The sequence below is a fragment of the Jaculus jaculus genome, chromosome 8, assembly GCF_020740685.1.
Source record: "Jaculus jaculus isolate mJacJac1 chromosome 8, mJacJac1.mat.Y.cur, whole genome shotgun sequence".
Taxonomy (NCBI): domain Eukaryota; kingdom Metazoa; phylum Chordata; class Mammalia; order Rodentia; family Dipodidae; genus Jaculus; species Jaculus jaculus.
The window spans coordinates 1,418,798-1,442,137 of record NC_059109.1 but is presented as its reverse complement, the minus strand read 5'-3'; the positions used below and the strand labels follow the sequence as shown (position 1 = coordinate 1,442,137).

At 45.8% G+C, this 23,340-nt stretch overlaps 1 protein-coding gene across 2 annotated transcripts in view; it reads right to left on the bottom strand.

Annotated features, from left to right (window-relative positions):
- Positions 1-10,709: 10,709 nt before the first annotated feature.
- Positions 10,710-23,340, bottom strand: part of Gabbr1 (gamma-aminobutyric acid type B receptor subunit 1) — a 35,122-nt gene continuing 22,491 nt past the window's right edge. Inside the window, exons 14-23 of one of the 2 annotated variants that reach the window (XM_045156089.1) lie at positions 21,612-21,689; positions 19,298-19,448; positions 18,603-18,735; positions 17,110-17,226; positions 16,919-17,026; positions 16,127-16,220; positions 15,412-15,539; positions 13,243-13,371; positions 12,925-13,068; positions 10,710-12,246 (exon numbers count right to left, since the gene is read on the bottom strand). In XM_045156089.1, coding sequence (XP_045012024.1) covers positions 12,073-12,246; positions 12,925-13,068; positions 13,243-13,371; positions 15,412-15,539; positions 16,127-16,220; positions 16,919-17,026; positions 17,110-17,226; positions 18,603-18,735; positions 19,298-19,448; positions 21,612-21,689 — 1,256 coding nt within the window. In that variant the 3' untranslated portion in view covers positions 10,710-12,072. The remainder of the gene's footprint in view (positions 12,247-12,924; positions 13,069-13,242; positions 13,372-15,411; positions 15,540-16,126; positions 16,221-16,918; positions 17,027-17,109; positions 17,227-18,602; positions 18,736-19,297; positions 19,449-21,611; positions 21,690-23,340) is intronic. The other variant, XM_045156090.1, reaches the window with a different exon arrangement.

Below are 23,340 nucleotides of genomic sequence, written 5' to 3'. Positions count from 1 at the left end.
GAGGAAGGGTGGGACTGCTTGCAATGCACTCTTCCAGTTACAAAATGGCCTGGATATCCATGACCTAGTGGTGCCTTGTTCTATCTACACAAGACCCCAGACCCTCATAATAGGAGGAAAAGATGATGACATCAAAATTAAAGACTAATTGAGAAGAGGAGGGGATATGATGAGAGTGGATTGTAGCTGGGTGTGGTGACACACACCTTTAACCCCAGTACTTGGAAGGCAGAGGTAGGAGGATCCTTGTGAGTTCAAGGACACCCTGAGACTACATAGTGAATTCCTGGTCAGCCTGAGCTAGAGTGAGACCCTACCTTGAAAAACAAAACAAAACAAAACGAGTGGATTTGTGAAGAGGACAGTGGAGGAGGAGAGGGATTATCATGGTTTATTGTCTGGAATTATGGAAGTTGTCAATAAAACAAGTTTGAGGGCTGGAGAGATGGCTTAGTGGTTAAGCGCTTGCCTGTGAAGCCTAAGGACCCCGGTTCGAGGCTCGGTTCCCCAGGTCCCACGTTAGCCAGATGCACAAGGGGGCGCACACCTCTGGAGTTCGTTTGCAGAGGCTGGAAGCCCTGGCGCGCCCATTCTCTCTCTCCCCCTCTGTCTTTCTCTCTGTGTCTGTCGCTCTCAAATAAATAAATTTAAAAAAATAAAATAAAACAAGTTTGAGGGGGCTGCAGAGATGGCTTAGCAGTTAAGACACTTGCCTGTGAAGCCTAAGGATCCAGGTTCAATTCCCTAGTATCCACATAAGTCAGATGCACAAGGTGGCACATGCATCTGGAGTTCATTTGCAGTGGCCACAGCCTCTGATGTGACCATTCTATCTCTATCTGCCTCTTTCAAATTAATAAACAAAATATGTTAAAATGTTTAAGTGCTAGAGAGATTGCTTAGTGGTTAAGGCACTTGCCTGCAAAGTCTAAAGACCCAGGTTTGATTCCCCAGCACCCACGTAAGTCAAATGCACAAGGTAGCACATTTCTGGAGGCCATTTGCGGTGGCTAAAGGCCACAGCACACCCATTCTCTATCTGCCTTTCTCTCCATCCTTCCCTCTCAAATTAATTTTTTTAAAGTGTTAGGGGGCATATCTAAAATCTATACCTCATGACTTCCATTCGAACAATTCCCAAATGTATGCTGTTACTTTGGTGCCATAATCAAATATCATAATGCACTTAGGCTTGAAGCAGAACAGAGCCTTAAGAATAACCAGAACTAGCCATGCATGGTGGCGCATGTCCTTAATCCCAGCCCTTGGGAGCAGAGGTAGATGGATCGCCAGGAGTTCAAGGCCACTCTGAGACTATATAGTGAATTCCAGATCCTAGACTAGAGTGAAACCCTACCTCAAAAAAAAAAAATTTTAAATAAATAAATAAATAAAAATAACCAGAACTTCATTCCTAGGATTTGGGATTACTTGTTTTACCAACACCCTCAACCACTTCAGAACTGAAAATTGGAGATTTGGGGGGTTTGATGCCATCTCATGGCCACATGTGGAACTGCATGGCAACTCCATGCTCTTCACCTAAGACTTCTCAATGGACATAACATAAACTGCTTAGAAGCAATTAATGTTCATATAAAATATCTACATAGGAACTATTGTAGTGTGGCCCAGTCACAGAGTCTGAAAGCTCAGCTGTCATCATCTTTTGCAAGCCCGACTTAGGTTCCTGGGACTTGGGACAGCTGAATGTGGATTTGCCAGGCTGGGTGTTTGACTTGATCTGGGGTTTTCACCTTCTCTTTCCCCTAAGGACAGCTTCAGTTCTTCATGAAGTTGATGGGATTTGGACCTTTTCCTTTTTGCTTTATTTCAAGATATACTGTATATAAGCTTTGGTTCTCCTGAGTAATCTGTGAGATTGAACATGAGGAAATGAGCATTAGAAATGCCTGGGTATGGTCCTTACCCAGCAACAGATTGGAGGTTGAGGTGAGAAGGATGGTTTGAAATCTTCATGGAGGACTACATCATTTCAATCCTTGATATGTATTTCCGTATTGAACTACAACTGTACTAAGTGTCTCAAACCGGGCATGGTGGCGCGCGCCTTTAATTCCAGCACTCAGGAGGCAGAGGTAGGAGGATTGCTGTGAGTTCAAGGCCACCCTGAGACTCCACAGTGAATTCCAGGTCAGCCTGGACTATAGTGAGACCCTTCCTCAAAAAAAAAAGGGTCTCAATCTTAGCCCCAGTGTGGGGCACACACCTTTAATCCCAGCACTCAGAAGTAGGAGGATCACTGAGTTGGAGGCCATCCTGAGACTACATAGTGAATCCTAGGTCAGCCTATACTACAGTGAAGCCCTACCTCGAAATCCACCCCCCAAAAGTGCCTTAATCTTAAAAATAAAAATCCACCTAGGAATTATATTCCAGGTAGTGTTTAAAGTAACTCACACATATTGACACATTTAATCCTTGTAACATCATAAAGCATATAGGCTTCATCAGAAGCAAAAACTAAGACAGGGTTCAAGCACCATCTTTCAAATGTCTGAGCCAGACACGAGCAGATTTACAGATCTATGAGGAAGAACCCTATCTCCCATAATTGCTTTGGACCCACTTCTAATTTCCCTAGTAGCACACTAATTTGATCTTATCAAGAGGAAAAATCACAATTTTCCTCTTTAGAATTTGAAATACCATGTGGAAGGGAAAAGGATGGAAGGGAGCAGGGCTTTCTTGAGGCCCAGTAAGGAAACAGAAGCTACTTGGTAAAGGATGGCTATTTCATAGATATGTCTTTTTTGTTAATTCTTTTTAATCTACATCTTTTTGGGAGGTTTTCAGACTGAGTCTCATGTAACCCAATTTGGCTCTCAATTCACTGTGTAGCAGGGGATGACCTTGAACTTCTGATCCTCCTGCCTCTACCTCAGAAGTGTTGGGATTATTTGCATGAACCACCACTCCCAAAGTTCTGGGGATCAAACCCAGGATAATAACTTTACCACTGAGCCACATCCCAACCCAGTCTAGGTTCACAAGACTTGGCTGAAAGAATGAGATCTGAGCCCCTGCAAGGTCTTTCAACCTGGCTTTGCACAAAGTACAGCTCCAGATAAGGGTGCCTGCTGGCCCCACCCAACTGCTGCACTGCGGAAAGACCTGAAGATTGTGATCATGGTGACTGCAGCAAGACACCTGCTGCTCACTATGTACAGCCGGGGCTTCTTTGGGTGTTTTGAAGTGTTTAGCCTGTGAGACAGTTCGCAGCAAGGAAACGAGCCTGAACCTTTATAACAAAGCTGGGCTACGATGGGTTGTGGCCCTCCTCTTAACCTAACACCCACCTCCTTCCCGTCTGCTGTGATGTCACAAACCCAAAGGCTCCCACAGCACTCATCAGCTATAAGGCAGAGCCGAGGAAGGACAAGAACAGCTTTGGAAGCTCCCCACCCCCTCCTGGCTCAAATGGAGCTTGTCACCTCCACACAGGGTCTGGGGGCCTGGAACAGAATGTTCCACCCAGTTTCTTCAGGTCCTCAGCTCCCTGAAGAAAGTACAGCAGCAGAAATGATGCCATCTCTACCTACTGCTGTGACCCATGACAGATAACCCTGCAGAGACCCCAGGATCCTCTGCAATTCTGCCTCATGCCCAGCCAGTCTATGGCTACACCCTTGGGACATCCTGTCACTCTCTGCTGGGTTCACGTTGAAACTCAAGTATGGTGGTGAGTGGGGTACCAGACCAGCCCCTCCACTCTAAGAGCAGCATTTGTACCTAGGCCTTCCTAGGGCTCTTATTACAGGCCCCACCCCACCTTCATCATGTGTGCCTTTTCACATGCACAAGATGGTACATGTGTCTGGAGTTTAATTACAGTGGCTAGAGGCCCTGGTGTGCCAATTCTCTCTCTGATTAAAAAAAAAAAGTAGTAATTGTTTAAAAAAAATTTTTTTTAGGGCTGGAGAGATGGCTTAGCGGTTAAGCGCTTGCCTGTGAAGCCTAAGAACCCCAGTTCGAGGCTCGGTTCCCCAGGTCCCACGTTAGCCAGATGCACAAGGGGGCACATGCGTCTGGAGTTCGTTTGCAGAGGCTGTAAACCCTGGCGCACCCATTCTTCTCTCTCCCTCTATCTGTCTTTCTCTCTGTGTCTGTCGCTCTCAAATTAATTTAAAAAAATATTTAAAAAAATTTTTTTAAAAAGCTCTGAATGGGATACAGTTAAGGAATTCCTTTATAAATATCTCTAGCCTGCAAAATTTAGTCATGTGAGAGCCCCCATCTACCAACTGTAACAAAGAAAGGGACATCAATCAGAACTTTGGAGCCATAGCTGTCTAATATATCTAGTCACAACTTCACTGTCTTTGTTTTATTTCCCAGAGGTAGGGACTCACTGATCTGGAACTTAAGTCTGTAATCCCAGGCTGTTCTGGAACTCACATTGATCCACCTACCTATGCCTCTGCTGGGATTAAAGTAGCGCACCACCACACCTGGCCTCACAAATCCACTTCTGATGAGCTCTCTGAATCAGGAATACAACTGAGCGACAGTCCCCTACAGTGCAGAATTAATCACTACTTATGGATCACCTTGAGCTAAAGGGTACTAGGAAAAACTCACCAGGAAATGCTCTCCAACAGGTACAAGTTTTCCTTTTAAACAGGTATTTACATTTGTAAAAGAAGTTTCAGTAAAGAGGAAATCACACTTATGTTATCTCCATAACAAAGTTTGCAGACAAGTATTTAGCATAATTCCAGTGGTCACCTCCTCCCCTCTACCCAAAAACATAAAGATCCTTCTCTTTCATACAGCGGTATAGAAGACCCGGTTCCTGAGTTCACTAGGTACTCACACCCACACACAAAGTGCACTAGTAAACTTCCATTTGTTCTTGGTTAATCTGTTACTTCACTTACAGGAAGGAGCTCAGATGTAGAACCTAAGACAGGTGGTGGAAAAACTTTTCTCGCTTCGACCTCTACTCCTGTCGATGTACATGCGTGGTTCATGAGTGTTGCTTCCATACACACCTGTTTCTGTTTTTCTGTACCACAAAGGCTGTCTAGGCTCACACCTGCGTTCCCCTGAAGCTGACATGTGCTGAGGTGCACCTTCTATGAGACTCTAGTCTCCCATTTTGGCTTTAGAGGACCACAAAAGTGAATGTCATGTGACAGTTTTCAACATGACCTGTCTGAGGAATAGCTGTCATGAGACATGAAATCCATTTTACAATTGCCCTTAGGTAAAAAAAAAAATCTCCTGCTACACACAGTTCAATGGGAGAAATACCACCAGTGAAGATACTCAAGAATGGACACTGCAAGCCTTATAATTGCCCAGCCAGGAGAAATGAGCCAACAGGTGCAATAGTTGCACATCTGTCATGGTGGAAACCAACTGCCCTCCAATTGGACTGGAGGCCCGCTCCAAAACACATACCTGATACTGAAAACGTAAAACAGGGTAGTCATGAGCCCTAGGGGTATAACATCTGCTGATGTCTGGAAAAATGTATATACTATGCTTATCAAACTGCCCAGTAAGCACTTCTCTTAATATTTATACTCTTATATTAATGCTACTCTCACTTTGGGTACAGAATCTTCTCTTTTCAGATGGCAGTGACCTTGGGATGACTCAGAAGGTATCATAGTGCTGGAAAGAAGTGACTGGAGTACTGAGTAACATCTCCATCACACCTTCTAAGGGCCAGGGTCTAATGCGGAAGAGGTGGCGGGAAGAATTTAAGAGCCAAAGGAAGGGTAGGACTCCTTACAACGTGCTCCCTCCAGACATAAAATGGCCTAGATATCCATGACCTCATAGTGCCTGACACTACCTACACAAGACCATCATAAGAGGAGGAAAAGATCATGACCTCAAAATAAAAGAGAGACTGATTGAGATGGGGAGGGGATATGATGGAGAATGGAATTTCAAAGGGGAAGGTGGGGGACAGGGAGGGTATTACCATGGGATATTTTTTATAATCATGGAAAATGTTAATAGAAATTGAGAAAAAGAAATAATAAATAAATAAATAAATAAAATACTTAAAAAAAAAAAAAGAATCTCTTGCTCCAACAACCTGAGTGAATAAAGCAATATTCCTGTCCAGGGTAGTCTAAAAGTACTATGATGGTAGCTATGAATGGCAGAGCCATCTTCAATGACACAAGTAGAAAAGGCAGGTATGGACTCTCCTCAAGGAATAAAGGACCTGGTAAGAGGCTGAATGCCAAGCAGACAAGACTGGGCTAATCATGTTGAATGTGGTTTCACACATATAATCCCAGCATTCAGGAGGCACAGGAAGGAGGATTACTGAGAGTTAGGAGCTGCAGTGTGAAACCGTCTCAAAAGAAAAGAAGACTGGAGGTGGGGAGTAATCAAAGAGAGAAAAATAAGTGGGATGATGAGGTAGTGAATGAGAAATTTTTTAAAAAAGCTAGCTTCTTCCTAGGCAGTTTCAGTTAAAAATTGAGGCCCGGCCCTGGGCTGGAGAGATGGCTTAGCGATTAAGTGCTTGCCTGTGAAGCCTAAGGACCCTGGTTCGAGGCTTGGTTCCCCAGGTCCCACGTTAGCCAGATGCACAAGGGGGCGCACGCGTCTGGAATTCGTTTGCAGAGGCTGGAAGCCCTGGCGCGCCCATTCTCTCTCTCCCCCTGTCTGTCGCTCTCAAATTTAAAAAAAAAAAATTGAGGCCCTGAGCTGAAGAGATGGCTTAGTGGTTAAGCGCTTGCCTGTGAAGCCTAAGGACCCCAGTTCGAGGTGCGACTCCCCAGGACCCACATTAGACAGATGTACAAGGGGCGCACACGGCTGGAGTTCATTTGCAGTGGCTGGAGGCCCTGGCACACCAATTCTCTCTCTCTCTCTCTCTCTGCCTCTTTCTCTGTCACTTTCAAATAAATAAATAAAAATAAAATTTAAAAAATGATTGAGGCCCAGAGAGAACCAGGGTGTGCCACCCAACATGCCAACCCTCCTTGACACAAATGGTACTCTTGGCAGGAATGGAGTTTGTGTCTGACAGACTCATCCACAACCAGCTACAGCGCCCCCGGCTACCCACAATCTAGCATCCTACCTGGCTCTGAGATCGGCCCTCCAAATCTACAAACCAATCAGGTCTTCCCCTTAGCTAAATCTGACGAAATACATTATTTTCATACTGTAAAGACGACAGTCTTCTTCCTGTCCCTCTCTACCTGTCTCTCCTTGCTATGGTCACAGGAATACGGGTGAATCTGGCCTTTCCTCCCACCCAGCTTGGCTGGGTGCAAGGGGTAGTATAATACTATTTCTTGGTCTAAAACTTTTATGTGTCTGTGTTATAGTTTGGGGTAAACTTTTCACTTTGATACATGCATGATTTTCCTCCGGTCTCTAAATATACCACTCGTACATACTCCTTACACTGCAGCTCTTCCACGTGGAGGCCTTTGCCAACTGCAGGCCTGCTACCTACGTAACTTCTCTAAGCTGAGGTGACCATGGGTACAACTCTGCTATCCATTTCTCGTCTGAATGTCTTGATTTCTGCTTTGCTATTTTCCTTCTGTTATTCTTCCTTAAGCTCCCACTCTTTGCCTTCTTAATTTCCTTCCATGAAGAAGCACAAGGCAGATGCTATGTATTTCTTATAAATCTCTCTACATATACACCTAAGTTCTATCTTCCACATATTTGTGGCTCTACTTCAGTCTGTCCTTAAGAACCTCAATTCCGCCAGGCATGGTGGCACAACGCCTTCAATCCCATCACTCAGGAGACAGAGGTAGAAGGATTGCCATGAGATCCAGGCCACCCTGAGACTACATAGTGAATTCCAGGTCAGCCTGAGCTAGAGCGAGACCTTACCTTGAAAAACCAAAAGAAAAAGAAAAAGAAAAGGTTCAGAAGCAGTTTGAGTTACAGGGTTTGGATGTGCATTCATGTTTACTGTTGTGCTCCAAATTGGCCTGGGCTAGAGCGAGACCCTACCTCGGGGGTGGGGGGGGGACCTCCATTTCTATTAAATAAACTTTATGAACTATGCAGTTTTCCACCTGAGTGTGTGTTTCCCACTTTCCATATGCTTATACCTCTGCTCTAGTCTTCTTCCTAGTTCCCAATATCCCTTAAATAAACCCCACAATTTGTGATTTCTCCCTAAATAAACTTAATAATTCATAATGTATCCTTCTTGAATACATTTTTATCAATTTTTTAAAATAGAACAGGACCCAAAATTGGGGATCATAAACTTGGGGGATCCCTCCTAAGCCCCCAAATCCTAAATCAGTAGTGAACTGGCCTTGGAGTAGGCCACCTAGATAAATCTGTGACAATACATTTGTCCCATTTCACATTTGCTTTTTCTAGGCTGACAATTATGCTACATGACTACCAAGGTTTTGCTGGAAAAATCATCTGTATCTGTCTCTCTCCATTTCTCTCAAGACACCTTTGAATCTAGTTACCACATCAGGAAGGTTACCACATAGACTACAAGAAAATGCCACATAGGGTGTAGGAGCTTCAGCCCACACTCAGCTGGGAAGCCAGCTGGACCGCCACCACCTTTATAATGAGGCCCTGACCTGTCAATCCCGCCCTGGCCTCAAACCTCCTTGCTCTTGTGGAGTCGGGGAACTCCCACCACCGTAGCCTGTCTTAATTCCTGACCCACCAAGAAACAGCTGCTCTGACTTAGCTGTTGTAGAGTACATGGTTACATGGCAGTCACTGATGCACCGTTTGGATGCTGGCTCTATCCTGACTGGCAGTAACAGACAGGACCCATCTTGTTCCCCTAGCTCCAGTCTCCTTGTCAGAAATAAGCGCACCACCCACACCCCCTAAGGCTGTCTGCAGTACCAGTACCCCAGGACATGCTCTCAAGCCGTCTCACTCTTTTCCTACCTGCTTCTTGTACATCATCCCACCTTTAAGGTTTGTCACACGAAAGCCACATCACTCACTGCTCTGTCCCCGTGACTAGATGCATACTTGCCACAACAACTTGTTAAATCCACATTTGCTGAAGGAGCTAGATGTGGTGGCTCATGACTGCAAGTCACAGCACTTGGGAGAATGAAGCTGAATTGCCATAAATTCAACGCCAGCCTCTAACAGTGAGCTGGAGGCAAACCTGAGCTATAGAATGAGAGAATCGGTCTCAAGCAAGAGTCCTGTTGATGGAGTACAAAGGTAACAACAGTCACAATAGCAGAGTGCTCAAGAAACACTTGTCACTGCAACAGAGACCTGACAGGACCTGAAGCCTACAGAATCCACCTGAGCCAGGGCAGGAAATGCAGTGTGCTCCACCACGCAGAGGAACAGCTGCTTCCTGAGCTGCCAAGGAGCAATCCACTCCCTCCTGCCCTTTGCAGCAGGTATTTCTGTCTGCCCAATCACTTGACGAGGCTTTTGTATTCTATCAGTCTGCCTCACCCTTGGCCATAGCATTTCTGACCCTTTATTTACTATCGACATACCACCTAAGCATAATGCAGATTTGAGGGGTTATTTGGGTCTAGCCAGGGCTGGTATGAAGTTCCAGTTGCTATTTCTGAAGCCAACTGTTCATTTTCAACACTGCAGGCTTCTCAACTCCACAGGCCTCTTCACCTTCCCCTGAGAACATTCCACCCAGGATAGAAGGGAAACTCAAATTAAGTCCAATTGTTCCAAGGTGGATAATCACAGTGCAATGTTTTCAAATGCCAGCCTGAGATTTAACCTATAAGAAAGAAATGACAGGTCCCATCCATCCCCTGAAAGTTTTGTCAAAAAAATAAAAAATAACCAGTGACCAGTGTAAAGGTGTTGGAAAACTGAGCTTGAAAACTGCACATCTTCAAAAGGACACAAAGATATAAAATCCCACGGCTTTTTCCCCCCTCCTGGACTTTCAAACTTTCATCTTGATCAACTTCTTCCCAAGCTGGGCATGGTGGCATACACCTTTAATCCTAGCACTACATGGGAGGTAGAGATAGGAGGATCACTGTGAGTTTGAGGTCAGCCTGAGCTACAGTGAGACCCTACCTCAGGGGGGGAAAAAAAAAAAGGTTTTCCCAAGCTGCCCAGAACAGTACTATAGACAAAGATTTTTCAGTTTGGACCTCATTCAATACCTGGAAGCTGCCATTCTCTTATTGCTCTTTGTTTTTCCTGAGGAATGAGAGTCCTCCTATCTGCTCAGTCATCTGCTCCAGGATCCCAGTATGCACCTACCTCTGTCAGGGAATCCAGAAGGCAGCAGTGACAGAGGCTAATGCCCAGCAGACACCATGGACCAAGCAAGAGCTAGGCACCAGAGTAACCTGCCCTTGCATCCACCCTATGGAGAACTGTGTGCTTATCATTATTCTCATCTTCACAAAAAAAGGAAATAATTTTCCATGTGCCTGACATGCTGGAAGTCCGAGTCTACACTTTTTGTTGGTTTGCTTTTATTTTTCAAGGTAGAGTCTGACTCTAGCCAAGCTGACTTGGGCTTCACTATGTAGTATCAAACTCAGAGATACACTTAACTCAGCCTCCCAAATGCTGGAATTATAGGCATGCACCACCACTACAAATAATAATACTAATCCTGCTTTGTCCTGCTGAGCCCTTCATGGAAAAATAAAATACTTCTCCTCTTCAAAGCTCATCCATTAACATGGAGCCCTGGGTCTCCCTCCCTGGCCTGGAGCCCACTATGTTGACAGTAAAGGGTGAGGTACTGAGTTACACAGTTTATTTATTGAGATTAGGGGAAATCCTTCCCCCAGAGACACGGCAGTGTGAAAGGGATGCTGTCTCCTGCCCCATCAGTCCAATCTGTCCATTCCAACAGCCAGAGATGCATTCCTTTGGCCAGTATTCTTGCCCATTGTCCACTGGAAGCAGCCTAAAATCGGCTCTCATTTACTTTCCATTAGTTCCCACCACCACCCCCCCACCAAAAAAAAAAACAGAAAGATACAAGTGAAATGAAAAGAAAGAAAGTCGTCTTGGGAAAAGACGATTGTGAGTGCAGATTGAGGTTGGTATATGAGTGCACAGGAGAGAGGAAAATGCTTGAGCAGAAATTGTGCATGCTGAGGAGAGAACGTGATGGCCCAGCAAACATGAACTGGGTGAAAATGTTTAACAATGTGCAGGGTAGGTACACATGACTGTTGAAAAAATACAATGATCTAAATCAGGCACACAATTATAATTCGGAGGCTGAGGCAGTCAAGACTGCTATGACTTCAAGACCACTCAGGGTTACATAGAAAGATCCAGTCTCAAAAACAAATACAAATACACACACACACACTCTGAACTGAAAGTGCAAAAGGAAGAGTGTGCACAATGTTCATGGAGGTATGCACAGAAAACAGACATGGATAGGTCTAAGTGGGAAAGTCATGGCCCAACATGATAGACAAACCACGCATGCGTACCCAATCACACTGCAGGGAATACCCATGGTCTTGAGGGCATACACAGTTATGGATATGAGGTATTAAGGGAGCAAAGTGACTTCTTGAAAAAACACACAGGAAAATCAGGCAAGCCCAGGACCACAGCTGACTGGCACAGGACAGGGGAGGATGAACATGTGCTGGGAAGTATGAGTCCTGGTGAGAAAAATTAATCCCTAGAAAAAGCAAAAACATGGGGATGTATAGAAGGGCAAGTAGGATGTAGGGAGATTCTGATGGTGAGAAACTGAGAGGCCCATGCTCAAGTGGAAAGAACATGTGTGGGATGACACCTACAGATGGAAGCTGTAAGCGTTGGCATGGTAACAGGCACAGTGTGGAGAAAGATGTAGTGAGCTGCTGAGGAGTTATGAGTGAGCAGCATCAAGCAAGGTACAAACTAAACTATGAAGCAGTGATATAAAATTATATGAATGAGAAAAAACAGTCTACTTCCCAGAGTATTAGAGACCCCTACAACTCCAGGACTCACAGAGGGACATGTATTTACAAGAGGTGGGACTGGACCGCATGTTCTTCCCAGGGGAGATAGGGATCCCCTGCTTCCTCCCAGTTCCCCACCCTTTCCCAATACCCTTTCCTCCCTCCCCTAGTGCCTCGACCTGACAGTCCTTCACTTATAAAGCAAATGGACTCGACTCCCATCACAGCTAAGCCGGTCAGGGGGTTCAGAAGGTCCCCTGGGAAGGCCCCCAGAGGGATCTGGAGGTGTTGGGGGGTGGCGTCTGGAGCGGAGCTGCTGCCGGGACTGGAGCTGGTGGCGCAGTTCTGAGACACGCTCCTCTTTCTGAGGAAGAAACACAATTGGGATAGAGAAAGGGAGGCCGTGGGAGTGGGAAGAAGGAAAGTGAAGAATGGTAGGACACGGAGGGTATAAGGTAAGTTGAGAGGAAAGAAATCACGAAAAGAACAACAACAGCCACAAAACGTAAGAGTACCAAGAGGAGAGAGATCAGGGGAATAGAGAAAAATTAAAAACAAAAGGAGAAAATGGAGAGAAGAATCAGTGCACACAGATTCCATCCAATAGGCCACGAGATTGACATCAACCCAGTTGGAACACCCTCCTCTCTGGAATTGCACAGGCCCCTAATTACAGCCTAGGGCACAGTGAACACATGGGCAGCTACCCAGACACCCCCTGCAGTAGGTACGTGCCAAACCCAGCGGCTATAATTATTGCTGCTACAGGCGTGACTACTGCCTGGCCCGTGGCTGCCCCCTTTCCTCAGGAGGGTGGAATCTACCATTCCCACTCAGAGCCTCTGCCAGCTCCTCAGGGTGGATTTTAGATTTCAGCTAGGACGGAATCTTGCTCAGCCTTTACCCCTTCCCTGTCCTGCTCCCTTCACTCATGTCATGCCCTTCCAGGTTTTATAGTCTTGGCTTGACTTCCGATAGTCCTCCATAAGGCCTGGGCCTCCTGAACTCTTGCCCTCAGCACATCGCGCCCTCACCCTCATACCTCAGCAATGATCTTTTCTAGCTCACGGTTCTCCTTTTCCAATAGCCGGGACTTCTCTTCCTCATTGTTGTTGGTGGATGATCCTGTCTTCATGGTGTCCTGTGCCTCAGACTGCCACTCCCCTCGGGTGATCAGCCTGCGCATCTGGGAACAAACGTTTGGGCATGGAGTGTCCAAGCAGGGACCGGGTCCGTGGTAAAGATGGTGGGATGGAGTAGGGAAAGATAGGCCAAAACAAGTGAACTAGGGAGATAAGGATGTAGGGAAGGGCTAGGAACAGTTTTGGGAAAAGAGGGCTGGAGGAGAGCTAGGCCTCACCTTGGGCACAAAAAGCACAACCAGAGTAATGTAGGAGGAGAACACGATAGCAAGAGAGGCAAAGGCAAAGGCCGCATCCTGCTGGCTGGAGAGAATCATGGTGACAGGGGCAGTGATGAGACACAGGACCTGGGGAGACAGAGTGTTGGGGAGACTCAGGGCCGCTGCTCAGGTGGGTGCAGGGCTTGTGACCACCATCCAGATTCCATCCCTCAACCATGGACAAGCAATGTAACAAATCCACTTGCTTCCTGAGGACTACTACCGACTTCAAGAAAATTCATGACCTAAGACAGTTAGCTTCCTAAACTTTTATGCAGCTATTTCCTCCAAATTGAAGCATTAAGTCTAGGAAGGAGGAGGCAGGCTAAACTCAGGACAGTTATAACTCACAAGCCCCCTCCTCAGAGTTGTAAGCAGTAGCTAATTGCTGGGGAATAGTAGACTCTCCTGTGGCGCTGCCCGCCAGCTGTTCATGGAGATCCAGGCATGCAGCTTTCATGGGTCATTGCCCATGCTGGGGTGAGCTTTTAACTTTATTTATTTTCAAAAGAGAGAGAGAGAACACTGGGCATGGCAGCACATGACTTTAATCCCAGCACTCAGGAGGCAGAGGTAGGAGGACTGCTGTGAGTTCAAGGCCAGCCTAAGACTACTGAGTGAATTCCTGGTCAACCTGGGCTAGAGCAAGACCCCACCTTAAAAAAAAAAAAAAAGCAGGGTGTGAGGGCGCACGCCTTTAATCCTAGCACTCAGGGAGGCAAAGGTGGGAGTGTTGCTGAGAGTTCAAGATAAGCCTGAGACTCCATAGTGAATTCCAGGTCAGCCTGGGCTAGAGTAAGGCCCTACCTCAAAAAAAAAGGCCGGTATGGTGGTGCACACCTTTAATCCCAGCACTCAGGAGGCTAAGGTAGGAGGATTGCCATGAGTTCGAGGCCACCTTCAGACTACATAGTGAGTTCGAGGCCACCTTCAGACTACATAGTGAGTTCGAGGTCAGCTTGCGCTACAGTGAGACCTTACCTCAAAAATACAAAAAAAGCCAGGCATGCTGGTGCACACCTTTAATCCCAGCACTTGGGAGGCAGAGGTAGGAGGATTGCTGTGAGTTCGAGGCCACCCTGACATTACATGGTGAATTCCAGGTCAGCCTGAGCCAGAGTGAGACCCTATCTCGAAAAAAGGGGAGAGACTAGAAAGATGGCTCAGCAGTTAAGGTGCTTGCCTGCAGAGCCTAATGTTCCAGGTTCAATTACCCAGTGCCATATAAAGCCAGATGAACAAGGCAGTGCATGCATCTGGAGTTCATCTGCAGCAGTCAGAGGCCCTAGTATACCCATTCTCTCTGTTTGCAAATAAATATATAAAAAATAGAGGGCTGCAGAGCATGGTGGTGCACGGCTTTAATCCCAGCACTTGGGAGGCAGAGGTAGGAGGATCACCGTGAGTTCATGGCCACCCTGAAACTACATAGTGAATTCCAGGTCAGCCTGCGCTAGAGTGAGACCTTACATTAAAAAAAAAAATAGAGGGCTGGAAAGATTTCTCAGTTCTTAAGGTGCTTAAGGTACTTGCCTGCAAAGCCTAACGACCTGGGTTCCAGTGCCCAGTACCCACATAAGCCATATGCACAAAGTGGCACATATATCTGGAGTTGGTTTGCAGTAGGTAAAGGCCCAGATGTGTCCATTCTCTCTGTCTTTCTCTCACACTCTGTATTATCTCTGCTTGCAAGTGAAAAAATAAAATTATTCAAAGAGAGAAAGGGTATGCCAGGGCTTCACACAACTGCAGACAAACTCCATATGCATGTGCCACTTTATGCATATGGTTTTACATGGAGAATTGAACCCAGGATGGCAGGCTTTGCAAGCAAGCACCTTTAACCACAAAGTCATCTCCCCAGCCCTGGGATGGACTTTTAGATGATGTAGAAACCCCTAAGTCAGTAACCCCAGTAAACTCATTGGTCAAGTAAGCTATATTTGGGTGGAATTATTTCTCTGGTCTGTCATGGTATTCTATGAGGGGTGAACAGATATCTCCCTATGAAGTCACAGAATAACTATAAATCAGACATTAACAAATTGACCCCTGATTCTCCTATTCCAACACTTTGGGGTACCATAGTCCGCCTACAGAACCAATGCCAATGTCCAAGGAACTTACTGCAACATTGTAGATGGCCATGCCCACAGCTCTGTGGTCATTGATCTTCTCAGTGGATACACTCTTGGTCTCATAAGCAAGAAAAATTCCCAGAAGCAACAGTAGTCCCTTGTAACCATAGAAAATGCCTAGAATGACAAGAAAGGGTCAGTGAGGCAATAAGGACTTTCCTGCTCCTCATTCAACCTTTGTCCTCCTTGCCCTTTTCTCACAATTGCTTTTTGTAGCTCCTCAGTGAAAACAAATCCCTCTTCTCCATTACAGCCCCTTGGACCTAACACACCCTCCCTGGGGCAACTGGAAATAGTCCAATAGAGGCCACATACAGTGTCTCACCCTTCCCGCTCCAGGTGGGAACACGGATTTCCAGGCTGAGGGTGTAGATCACGTATCATGTAGATCAGAGAAATGTTCATCAGGCTGAAGGTAGCTTAAACTCATGACCTTACATCAAATGACCTCTAACTCTAGAGTGCTAACCAGACAGATAGTGTGGGTCATTCCCACCAGTCCCTCTGCTGAACACCCCATTCACACCAAAAGGCAAAAGCTCCTCTATCCTTATAAAAGTGTACTGCAACAACAAAGAGACACATTCAAACTGCATTGAACTATTTTCTACCTGAAAGATCCTTCTCCCCTCAAACACACTGCCATCGGCCACCTCTCCTGCTTCTATCTGTTACTCCCCTCCTCTCACCCACATCACACACACCAAGCCAAGTGTTCATCTTCTTCGAGCTGCAGTGCTCCAGCTGGGGCAGAATGGAGACATCTATGTCTTCTTTTGGTTCCTCTTTGGCAAAAGTCTGAAAGAGAAAATGGACAAAAGAGAGGACTGTACACTTCTACAGTCCTCTGTAGCTCTGCCCTCTTAACCAGGAGCCCTGCCACTTTTTTCCTGATACCCTCAGTACTGATGCCAATCTTATTCCAGGCCTAGGAATATTCTTCTAAGCATGCTAGAAGCACTTGTTCCCCATTTTCCCTGGTGCCTAAAGAGTACACATCCTCCTTGATTCCCACCATTTCCTTTCTTAGATGAATTCAGAACCCTTGGTTGAAGCTCCATTGGGAAAAGACAGAACTTCTAATAGAGATATTGCAATTAATGGTTGCTGGGGAAGGGGAGACATTTTCTCCAGTGGTGAAGCCACTGGTAAGTTGCATGACCACCCATGGTCATGCAAGCAACCCTAATGAAACTGAAAGGGACACACTTTCTCTCTCTTTCTCTCTTTCATGCACACACAAATAATCACAGTAAAAGTGAGAATATGGAAAGGGGATCAACAGAAGTGAAACAAGAAGGTACTGGGGGGTGAATATGACCAAAATATCTTATATACATGGACAAAATTATCAGTGAAGTAAGTTTTTTTGCAGAAGGCCAGAAAACACTCCCCTCTCCTCTGTCTCTCACTGCAAGACTACAAACAGCCACGAGCACACCATGGGCAGAGAGCCCGCCCGGCCTCCTCACTCCAGCTCTGCCTCTTGGTGATACCTCAATAGTCCGATGCAAAGGGTCCACAATCTGCCAGATGGCGAGAGTAAGGATGTCCATGCCCACTAGCAGGCCCACTGTGGCATATAGCTTCCAGGGCTCTAAGGTCTGAGTAGATATCCAACAAAGTCAGGTCAGGAGGAATGCCAGGAGCCAAGGAGCAGAAGCTGGGACCTAGGGAAACAGCTCACCTTCCTCCACTCTTTCTTCTCCTCCTTCTTTGTGAAGACTGTGTGAACCCACCAGATCTTGGTGAACATAGAGCCATAGCCCAGACTAAAGCCCAGGCCCAAGAGCCAGAGACGGGCCTAGAAGGGAAGAGAGAGCAGAGGAGCACGTGGGGCTGAGGCCAGGATGAGTAGGGCCATAGGAGGTAGTGTGAGCAGGGAGCAGATGAAAACAGAGGCAGAACAGATGAACAAGGTCTGGAGATATGGCTTAGTGGTTAAGGCATTTGCCTGCAAAGCTGAGGGACCCAGGCTCAATTCCCCAGGACCCATGTAAAGCCAGATGCACAAGGTGGTGGTATGCATCTGGATTCTGTATCCAGTGGCTACAGCCACTGATGCACCCGTCCTCTCCCTCCCTCACTCCCCCTTCTCAAATAAATAAATAAAATATGTTTAAAAAAAAAAAAAGAACAGATGAGCAAGGGAGGATGGAAGCTCTGAAGTCACCCATTCTTCCCTCCCCTCTTTGACCATCAAGGTAATCTTGCTAAATCCTCTTGATCATGCCCAGTGCCTACAGGTTACCACCTGCACACCTCCAAATGTGACAAGACATGGTACATCTACCCATTCCAGCTTATCTCTCAGGCACTGCCAACTGGGTTCCCCAGCCAAGCTGAAATACTCACCCACTCTTTCATGCCTTTGTTAGCCACATGTGCTCCCACTGTCTTGGGAGAACCTTCCTCTATTCTCTAGCTAATGGGTCTTATTCATCCTTCAATGTGCATACACCACCTCCTTCTGAGGACCATCCAAACACAGCCTAAAAACTACTTCCTTTCTCTGCGCCCAAACACTTTGTATAGATGTATTCTGACACCCTCACCCTGCAGTGAGCTGCATGCCTCTCCTTCAGCACGTAAATCTCACTGGAACAGAACGCATGTGCATATATGTGCAAATGTGTGTGTGCAATGCATGATCAGAACAAGAACATGGCAGAGGAAAGAGCAACAGTGGGCAGAATCTGGGGAATAGTGGGTGTAATAAAGAAACATTCAAATATAACCTTGAAGTCAGCCTTTCCCTACAGTCTCAGAAACTTCCATGCACCATAAGTCCCAGAAGCTCTCCTCTTTGTGTGATGGTGTCCCTTCCCCCAGCTGTCTCTTACCTTCTGCCTTTATCTCTCCTAACCCTAACCAAAGCTCCCACAGAAAGCCTGCAGCTATTTCTCAGCCCCTACACCACAGACAAGCCACCATTGTTCAGGGGTTCTTTGTGCAGACCCCCTTCCTTTGTCTTCAGTACCTCCTTCCTTTTTTCTGCAAGGCATGCCATGGCAACCTTGGGGTTGGCAAATGAACTACAGAATAGAAAAGGTCTGGAGACCAGAAAGGGACAAAGACAGGGGTCTATGAGGAATATAAGAGAAACAGAGGCAGGGAAGGTGCTCCTGAGAGGGCTGGAAGAGCCTCATTCTGCAAGGTCTAAGCCGACGACCTCCTCACCTGGCAGACAAAAGGGAACTGGCCGATTCCGATGTGGTAACCATCCAGGCCAAGGGGGAAGACAGCAGCCAATGCCAATGAACAGCCCACAGCAGTCAGATTGTTCAGGTTGGGCTGGGAGTTCTGGATATAACTAGGGCAAAGGTAGAGAGAGTGGGAGAGGGAGAAAATTATAATTACTCCTTTCCTCCAGGAAAGCTCAACTCTCCTAATGCCATGCAACAGTCTGACCCCACCACCTTCAGAGCCACAGACTAAAGGAGACAAGTTTGGAGCAGGCAGCAGAGCCTTTCAGGCAGCATGGCTCAACCATAAGGCTGGGGATGGCACTACAGAGAGCTTACTCTGCATAGGGCCCCACTGGAATACCCTATTTAAAACCTAAGACTCTGAGTAAGGCCAGCCTGAGGCTACATAGTGAATTTCAGGTCAGCCTAGGCAACAGTAAGACCCTACCTCAAACAGCCAATAAAAAATACAGCAGGCGTAGTGGCACACACCTTTAATCCCAGCACTTGGGAGGCAGAAGTTGGAGGATCACCATGAGTTCAAGGCCACCCTGAGACTACCTAGTGAATTCCAGGTCTGCCTGGACTAAAGTAAGACCCTACTTCGAAAAACCAAAAATAAATAAAACATGATCAGTACCTCAGAGAGGCAGCCAAGACAAAGATCTGGTCAGAGGAGAAACTTACCGGACATGGGAGTTGTAGATATTAAAGGACAGGCAGACAACAGCAAGGACAATGCCCAGGCTGGAGAGAACCGAGACGGAGATAAAAAGTTTCTGTGACAGGAAGCGGAAGGTCTTGATGACCAAGGTCTGGTCAGCTGGGGGAGCCCCTCCTGCATGATACAGGGAAGAGGAGGGGAAAGAGAGAAAGGAAGGTGGACAGTTGAATGAAGGCAGGATAGGAGAATGGGACAAATGACAAACTGCCAGTCAATACTGTCTGGCTAAGGACATGAGATCCCAATGCACTGAGGGGCTGTGGCAGGAAGAAAGAATGCTCACTGACACTGAGGACCTTGGAAAGCAACTGGAAATGAACCTAAAAGATAGGATGGGTGCTGAAAGTTTCATTCTGTGATTGTTTGGTTTTTCTATTTTTCTGTTTTTCTTATCACAAAGGAAAATGGGAGATGAAAGAAGGGGGCACCTGAGAAACAACCCTTAAGAAGTCACCTATCACCCCATCAAAAGTAAAAAGGAGGGCTGGAGAAGATGGCTTAGTGGTTAAAGCATTTGCAAGGAAAGCCAAAGGACACCGGTTCGGTTCCCCAGGTCCCATGTAAGCCAAATGGACAAGGGGGCGCATGCATTTAGAGTTCGGTTGCTCTGGCTGGAGGCCCTGGCACTCCCATTCTTTCCCTCCCTCCCTCCCTCCCCCCCTTTCTCTCAATAAGTAAATAATATATATATATATATATATATATATATATTTTTTTTTTTTTTTTTAAAGTAAAAAGGACAATTACAGAAGCAGAAAACCAAAAGAGCCCCGAAGTACCAAGTATGGTTTTCTAACCTCAGGCAAAACACACAAAAGTAAACATAAAGCTTAAACCTGATGGTGTGATTTTTTTTCCAAATATTTTTTGTAGTTTTTATTAAGGGGATGTTCAAATTATCAAACCTATTAAAAATTTAATTTGCTTCACTTCAGAAAAAGCTAATTTAGGCATGAAGCATTTAGAACATTGCCCTAATTTAAGCTAAAATAAATAAAAAGTAAAGCATAGCCAGACATGGTGGCTTACTGGGAAATTGTAGCACTCAGGAGGCAGGAAGATTGTCACAACTTTGAGGCCAATGTGGACTATAGAATTAGGGCCTGTCTCAAAAAAAAAATAAACCAGTAAATAAAACTCCAACAGTGTGGGGAATTACAACGCGTCTCTGGACAAAGGAGGCAGTAGCTGATCCCAACAGCCACATGACCTCACATTCTCCAGGTGGTGAGCCATCTTTATCAGTAGGGACTTCCTTTGGCTTACCTCCAGTATCTTTACCACCTCCTGTCATCTACACCATCAAGCACTCCAAAAAATAATTGCTATTGCTGGGTACAGTGGCACATGCCTTTCATCCCTGCACCCAGGAGGCAGAGGTAGGAGGATCACTATGAGTTCAAGGCCACCCTGAGACTACATAGTGAATTCCAAGTCAGCCTGGGCAAACATGAGACCCTACCTCAAAAAAACAAAAAATAAATAAGTAAAAATAAAAATAAAAACTTTAGGGGGCTAAAAACATGGCTCAGCAGTTAAAATGGTATTTCTTGCAAAGTGTGCCAGAATGGGTTCAATTTCCCAATATCCTCATAAAGCCTGATACATAAAGTAGTGCATGTGTTTGGAGTTTGTTTGCAGTTTAAAGAGACCCTGGAGCTGGGTGAATCACTCTCCCTCAGCCCCCATCTCTCTGTCTTTGCAAATAAAAAAAAATCTTTAAAATAGTAAAAACAAACACTTTGAAAGAAAGCACATGGTAGCCAGTGACAGTGATGAAATTTTGCCTCTTATAGTTAAACAACTGTTTTTCCCTGACAAAGCCAGATGGCTCTAGGCTTGAAGTCACTGGTTTAGACATATCAAGGTACCAGAACAACTAGAAACTCAAATGGAGTTTCATTTCCTACCCACTCTATCCCTGCCTTTAATCTCTAGACACCAAAGCAATACTATTAAAAACAAACAGGAAAGCCAGACAGGTGCCTTTCATCCCAGCACTTCAGGAGGCAGAGGTAGGAGGATCATTATGACTTTGAGGCCAGCCTGGACTAGAGTGAGTTCCAGGTCAGTCTGGGCTAGAGTGAGACCCTACCTTGGGGGGAGGGGGATAAACCTAATTCCTAGTACTTCTTCAAATAAACTTAACACCCCTCCCCACTTGGATGGTGGTCATGCTTGCTCTCAATTTTCCTAGCCATTTCAACCTAAAGCACCCACCCTCATTCAATGTAACAATTTTCCTTCATTACCCAGAAGTGTGAAGGGCAGACTTACCAATCCACTTATCTGTTTTGGACCAGGAAAGATCATCCTTGGTGCTGTCATAGTAACCAATCTTTTTGTAGCTGCCACCTGAGCAGATGACAATAGTAGTAGTCACGGGTGAAAGAAAAGCCATCCCAGGCATATCCCCACTTCTCTCCAGCTTCTTTCCATGGTTGCATCTATTTTTGTTTGTTTTTTCGAGGTAGGGTCTCACTCTATCCCAGGCTGACCTGGAATTCACTATGTAGTCTCAGGCAGGCCTCAAACTCATGGTGATCCTCCTACCTCTGCCTCCCGAGTGCTGGGATTAAAGGCATGTGCCACCACGCCCGGCTTACATCTATTTTTTTTTTCAATCTTTGTACATGAGTGTGTTCAGGTGTGTACATGCCACGGCACATGCAGAGGTCAGAGGACAGCTTCCAGTGTTGGCCCTTGCCTTCTACCTTGTTTGAGGCAGAGACTCTTATTGCTTACAGCTACATATGCCAGCCTAGATGGCCCATCAGGAATTCTCACGTCTCCAAACCCAACCTCACCATTGGAGGGGTGAGATTACAAGCATGTCCCACTTAGTCTAGCATTTACATGGGTCCTGGGAATCTGAACTCAGGTCCTATATTTTCACAGCAAGCACATTACCCACTAAGCTATCTCCACAGTCCCCATTGTTTGCATCTAATGTCACTTCACATAAGCAGTTCAAGGCTACGTGGAAGTACTCAGCAACCTAACCAAAAGTGATACAAGGAGGTTCCCAAGGCAGCTCAAGTAAGAAAGACCATAATAACTCTAAGTGCTTAAAGCTCCTCAAAGAGAGAGGCACCACTGTATGTCTGCCACCTATTCCACTGCCTCACACCTCTCTCAGCAACATGTCTCTCACTTTGATTCTGACTTTGAAAGCTTTAAACTATTTTTGTCTCTTGTGATGGACAGAATCACAGAATCTATTTTCCAAGTTACTTTAATTTTAGAAATGTCTCTTTGGTTCGGGTTCTAATGCTTTGGATAAGTTACATCTCCCTCTTAAAGAGCCACTAAGTGAAATTCAGTCACTCCTAAGATGTTTCTTCTAGAACAGTCCAGTTAATTCAGGTTTTCTTCTAAACACCAACCCCACCCATTCTGCCCTGGCTGAAATCCATTCCCACTTGTACTGTATACAAAGAGCTGAGAGGATGTGGGGTGCAGAAGGGAAGAAAAAAACTTTTCACAGGAGGCCAAGAAACGGGTCTCTTGGCCAAGCCACAAGAAAGAAAGAATGGAGTGGTGTTAAAACATTAATTCACTGAAGTTCTGAAATTTCTGTATGCTAAGTCATAGAAAATGCAATCTAGAAAAGCCCAACTATACACACTATAGGACTAACATTTTTACATAGCAAGAAATTCAGCACAGTCCCTTAAAAGATAGCAGGCTTTCTTTACTCACCCCTCTCTCCTTGGGTGTGTATATGTTTTGTTCTTAACTAGGTAGGTAGGGTTTCACACAGGACAAGCTAATCTCAAACTCACAGTGATCCTCCTACCTGTTTCCCAAGTGCTGTAATTAAAGGTGTGTTCTGCCATATCTGTAGACCCTACTTCAGACCAAAAAAGAAAAGAGGAAGGAAGGGAGGGAGAAAGGCAGGCAGGCATGGTGGTGCATGGCTTTAATCCCAGCACTTGGCAGGCAGAAGTAGGAGGATCACTGTGAATGCAAGATCAGCCTGAGACTACACAGTGAATTCCAGGTC